Below are 5,779 nucleotides of genomic sequence, written 5' to 3' on the forward strand. Positions count from 1 at the left end.
AAGCGTGGCCTTCCCCACTGTCACATTTTGTTGTTTATTCAGCCAAACGAGAAGCCTAGATCATCCGATGATATTGACCATCATATCTCAGCTGAGATACCTGATGAACACATGAAAAACTACACAGATTAGTCCAGAAGTTCATGGACCCTGTGGGGTTTTCAACACGAGCAGCCCATGTATGGTTAACAAAAATTGTTCCAAGTTCTATCTGATGGCATTCCGTGAGAAAACAACCATAGACAGTGTAGGTTTCCCCAAGTATAAACGTTCGGATAATGGCCGCACAACAAGCAAGAAAAATGTTGACGTCGACAATCGGTTCATTGTTCCGTGTAATGCGGCGCTGCTTCTTAAGTATGGTTGTCACATAAATGTCGAGTACACTTGCCAGACGTCAGCTATAAAGTATTTGTTTAAGTACGTCCACAAAGGTAATGACCGTGTCACAGCTTCATTTTTTCGATCTCATGATTCAGATGATTCGGTTGTCACTGTGGATGAAATCCAAAATTACTATGATTGCCGATATATATCTACCTACGAGGCATCCTGGAGGCTATTCGGTTTTGAGATTCAGTTCAAAGAGCCTAACGTCATACGCCTTCCATTCCACTTGCCGAATGAACATAATATTTTATACGAAGATCATCAGCTTATTGAAAATGTAATCGAGACTGCGGTTTCAAAGGATAGTATTTTTATTGGATGGTTGAAGGCTAACAAGGATTTTGATGCTGCCCGTACCCTTACCTACGCATAGATGCCATCATATTTTGTTTGGGATAAGCAAGGGCATATATGAAAGCCGCAGAAGCAAGGGCATGTGATTGGTCATCTCATACATATTCCTCACTCGCATGGAGAGGAGTACTGCCTTCGTTTGTTATTGAACTATCAAAAAGGGTGCCAGACATTTGCTGATATTCGTTCTGTTGGTGGCGTTATGTACGACACATTCAAAGAAGCCTGTTATGATCTCGGGTTGTTACAAGATGACAGGAAATTTATTGATGCAATTAATGAAGCCAGTTCATGGGCTTCACCAAATTATATCAGGAGGTTGTTTGCAATACTTTTGATGTCAAATAACATGGTCCGTCCCGACATGGTCTGGGAACAATGTTGGCAGCATTGTGCAGATGACAATTTTTGATAGAAGACATAACTTAGGTGAAGTTTGCATTTTTTTTTTGCACTATTATTTTGCTATTTCGCCAAACTCACACCTAGCTATTTACAAACTGCCCCATTCTTTTTTCATTATACTTCTGTGTTTTATGTATTTATTCTTTATCACCATGGCGAAGTAGTTTGTGATGTAACTCTCTTCTATTATGGGTTTAGGTTTCGAGCGTTCCGCTGATGAGATCAAGTCCACCACTCTCGCCAAAATTGAAAAATTGTTGCAGAGAATGGTAGGACACTAAAAGAATTTACTAACATGCCTTTTCCTGATTCGGTGGATTCGATTGAACCTCCCGACACAGTCTTCTTTGATGAGCTCAATTTTGATAAGATAGAGCTGGCAAGTATTTCTGTCGATTTAGTTTCCCTCTTGAATCGAGACCAGCGTGTCGCGTACGACACAATAGTCAATGCAGTCACTCGTGGCATGGGTGGTTTTTTCTTTGTTTATGGATATGGTGGAACTGGGAAGACTTTTCTATGGAATGTGCTTTCTGCTTCAATACGGTTGAAGGGTCATATTGTTCTCAACATGGCATCCAGTGGCATTGCAGCGCTGTTGTTGCCTAATGGGCGAACTGCTCATTCACGCTTTAAGGTTCCACTCAGTGTTAATCAAGATTCCATTTGTAATATAAAGCAAGGAACACCTCTCGCACATCTTATTTCATCTGCAAAATTAATTATATGGGACGAGGCACCTATGTTAAACAAATTTTGCTTTGAGGCTCTCGACAAGTGCCTTAAGGATGTTCTTCGTTTCAATCATGGATATAATCCCGATGCCCCATTTGGTGGAAAAGTTGTTGTTCTGGGAGGTGATTTCCTTCGGATATTGCCTGTGATTCCTCGTGGTTCCCGAGAGGAGATTGTTCATTCATGTATTAATGCTTCGAACTTGTGGCAATGTTGCCAGGTGTTGCAATTGGCCGAAAACATGAGGTTGGGCTGTGGTGCGCAAGATATCCACAATGTACAGTTAGAAGAATTTGCTGACTGGCTGCTTCAAATAGGTGACGGGTTACTCGGAGACAGTACCGATGGCAAATCGGTTATTAGAATACCCGACAACTTGCTATTGTATATTGAGTCTCCAGGTCTCCACGATTTGGTGTTGTTTGTTTATCCTAACATTTTACTCCATACTTCTAGCGTGGATTATTTTAAGGATAGGAGTATATTGGCACCAACACTTGATGTTGTTATTGAAGTTAACAATCATGTGATGTCTTTGATCCCTGGCAATGAAAGGGTTTACCTGAGCTCTGACACACTACTTAACGAAGATGGTCACTTAGAATCTGAATTATACACAATGAGCACAGAGTCGTTGAATGCGTTGAATTGTTCTGGAATTCCACAACACAGGTTAGTTCTTAAAATTGGTGTTCCTATGATGCTTCTTCGCAATATTGACCAATCTAATGGACTATGCAACAGTACGCGAATGTAAGTTAGACGACTTGGTGGCCATATCATTGAGTGCGTCATATTAGCAGGTCGTAATACTGGTGAAGTTGTCTTTATTCCCAGGATGAATATGGCCCCTAAGAATGAAACATTACCGATCAGGTTTATCTGGCGACAATTTTCGATTACGCTTTGCTTTGTGATGACCATAAACAAGTCCCAGGGACAAACACTGTCAACTGTTGGCGTGTATCTTCCAAGACGGCAAGACCTGTTTTCACTCATGGTCAGCTTTATATGTTGCACTCTCTCGGGTCAACAGTCATTCTGGTTTGAAGATATTAGTTATTGGCTATAACGGCACAGACTCAAATCATATTATTAATGTTGTCTACAGAGAGATTTTTACCAACTTACTGCATTCCATTCCGTCTTGAATGGTACGTTTGTTGTGTGTCTCTTTAGTCATCTTCTCAAGGTGCTATTTGCATTTCGTCTCTTTAAGACTGTAGTTAATTCTTGCGAATATGCTATTGTTGAATATTGCCACAATGGGATGTCGTTCTTTATGCTTAGAAGCCATTTCTTTTATGTGCCCGTGCCTGGCACGGATCTTAAAACTAGTTATAATCTTGTTTTAAGACTGATTTTAGTAAAAAGGTGTTGAATAAATAGCTGTCCACGTGTCAAGAACTTAAACATGTACTAGTTACTTATTATATATAGATAGAAATCATTTTACTTTTTCTTCTTCATGTTTCATTTTTTTCATCGATATCCTAAGAATATTTAAAAATTTTACTAAAATATCAATATTTTAATAATATTTAAAATTTTTCTAATAATAGTTTCTTGCAATAATGTACCTGAAAATGACTTATTCTCAACCCACTGTATATAACTATAATTGACTCTTCGTTATTATTTCTCATAATTATTATTATAGATTTTTTAATATATTGCTAATTTAAAGTTTTTACAAAGGTATTTAATTTATGGGAAAGAATATTTTTAAATAAAGAGTGAACATAGTTTTTTTATAAAATTAAAAGTTAAAAAAATATATATATGCAATACACATTTTCCTCCATTAATTTAACGAAAATCTTTACTCTTCACTAACGCTTTAGTTTATTAGATTTAATTTGTTAGAGAATTAGTTTTATAACTAACAATCAGCAAATAAAATAATGATGAATAAGCAAAAATTAAGAAAGAAAAGAGAAGTTTAAAACATAAAAATAAAAATATTAACTAAAAAAAGTTGATTCATAAAGGAGAAAAGATATATACCATTGGCATTTTGACAAGGAAAAAAAAAGAATCAAAACAAAAACAGATTGAGCAACCGCAAATGTCAAAGGAAGATGATTATTATTCAGAAAAAAAAGGGAAATCATCAGCTGAATCATTATACCAACAAATAAAGTTCACCATTATTTTTCAAAAAGGAAGGAATAGCTAAATAAAGTTAATTTTAGATTAGCTGCGTTAGTTTGATTTGGTAAATAGCTTAATCTAGATTATAATTAATTCCCTATGCTTATTATATAATATCATAATTCAGCTTTTTTTTTTTTTACCTTTTTTTTTAAAGTTCAGCCTGCGGTGATATTGAACTCCATTTAAAATCTCCGACATTTACTTAAATGGATCAGTGACCTAACCACTAAACTAACTCAACTTTATTAGAAAACTAAAGCTAGGCAAAATCTCTAATCCCTTTTATAACAAAATCTGTTGTCATCATAATCAGACATCAAATGCACCAGTGGGATCTACCTTCATGAAAAATTAAAGCCTCTGCTATTAGACTAAACACTAATCGCTTACATGATTAAGTTATTGCATTACAAGAACGAATGAAATATGGAAAAGAAAATCTAAAACAGAATGTACTAACAAGAAAAAGTTTATACTAAACATGAAGGATGAAACAATACTGAACAACTAATAAACCAATTTTCTAGCCTTAAAATTAAAAATAAACCAGAAAAGAATCTGAAGAAGAAGAGGAGGAGGATGATCTTGTGGAAGTAATAAAATGAAGGTTCCTAAGAGCTCCAAAACTTGTGCTGTGTCGCGGAAGGAACCGATCGGTCGCTCTTTTCAGAAATGCTGTGTATTCTCCTAATATCTGTGTCATAATCACCGCCATCATCATCTTCTTCTTCTTTTCTTGAAATCTCAGAGAGCTTCTTCTTAGGGAGGAGCCTTAAGAGGGTATCAGGGGTCCTTTATATAACTAAGTTATTTAATTTAATTTATTTTTCTTTATGAGTTTGGTAGCGATAACGTGTGGCCTTTTAAGTTTTAAGCCAATGGATTTTTGAAATATGTGGGGTTAATTTGGAAAACTATAATGATTCCATATTTCATAAAAGCAAAGGTAGTTAGGCAAAAAAGATTATAATTCTGGCACTTTCTGGTGCATGTTTCAGCAGTACATACACTACACAGTGAATTTTAGGCACATTTAATCATTAAATAGCTTTTACTATTACATGCTAATTACCACCATGCATGATGATAATAAATTGATCATACATGTTGATTGAGTTTTTTTATTTGCTGCTTCATAATCAAATTAATAAGGCTTAGCTAATTTTAATCAGAGTAATGATAGAAAACTAACACTATAGCAGTAAATTTCAGCCAATAACACTAAATAAGTTATCAAATAAATTCAGTATAAAGTCTATTATAGAGATTTTGTTGAGTTCGAATTTTAGACATTTCTTTTAATTGGGTTTCATATATTTTTATTTTTAAAAATTTCAGATGTTTTTTTTCTTATATTAAATATTGGTTGCAATGTTGGTTGTTTAGCATGACTTTCTCTTTTAATTATTATCTTGTAATTATAACTTAAAGTTAACGTTTCTTGATTTGTCATAAAAATGACATCTTGATCAAAGTCGTGTGAATAGAAAAAAGTTTAATTACATGAAGAAATTGCTACAGCCTAAGTATTTGACCTTAATAGATGTGGTAAACCTTCAAATCTCGTGGAAAAAATGTTCATATTAAATTAATGTTTAGTTGTACTTTGAACAAGATTGTCAATTAAAAATGAAGGATTTTACCTGCTTTGAATCATGTTAACCAAAGTCTTTAACAAACTTTGAATATATGATGATATGATTGACGTAGATTAACATTCACATGCTAGCTAGCTGTT

General features: G+C 34.7%; 1 protein-coding gene across 1 annotated transcript; it reads left to right on the forward strand.

Annotated features, from left to right (window-relative positions):
• The first annotated feature begins 214 nt into the window (after positions 1-214).
• LOC140180558 (uncharacterized) lies at positions 215-1,430 on the forward strand. Its single transcript, XM_072221783.1, has 3 exons — positions 215-743; positions 906-1,124; positions 1,348-1,430. The coding sequence occupies exons 1-3, from the start codon at positions 215-217 to the stop codon at positions 1,428-1,430; spliced, it is 831 nt and encodes a 276-aa protein (XP_072077884.1).
• The last annotated feature ends 4,349 nt before the right edge of the window (positions 1,431-5,779 follow it).

The sequence above is a fragment of the Arachis hypogaea genome, chromosome 17 (genome assembly GCF_003086295.3).
Source record: "Arachis hypogaea cultivar Tifrunner chromosome 17, arahy.Tifrunner.gnm2.J5K5, whole genome shotgun sequence".
Lineage (NCBI taxonomy): Eukaryota > Viridiplantae > Streptophyta > Magnoliopsida > Fabales > Fabaceae > Arachis > Arachis hypogaea.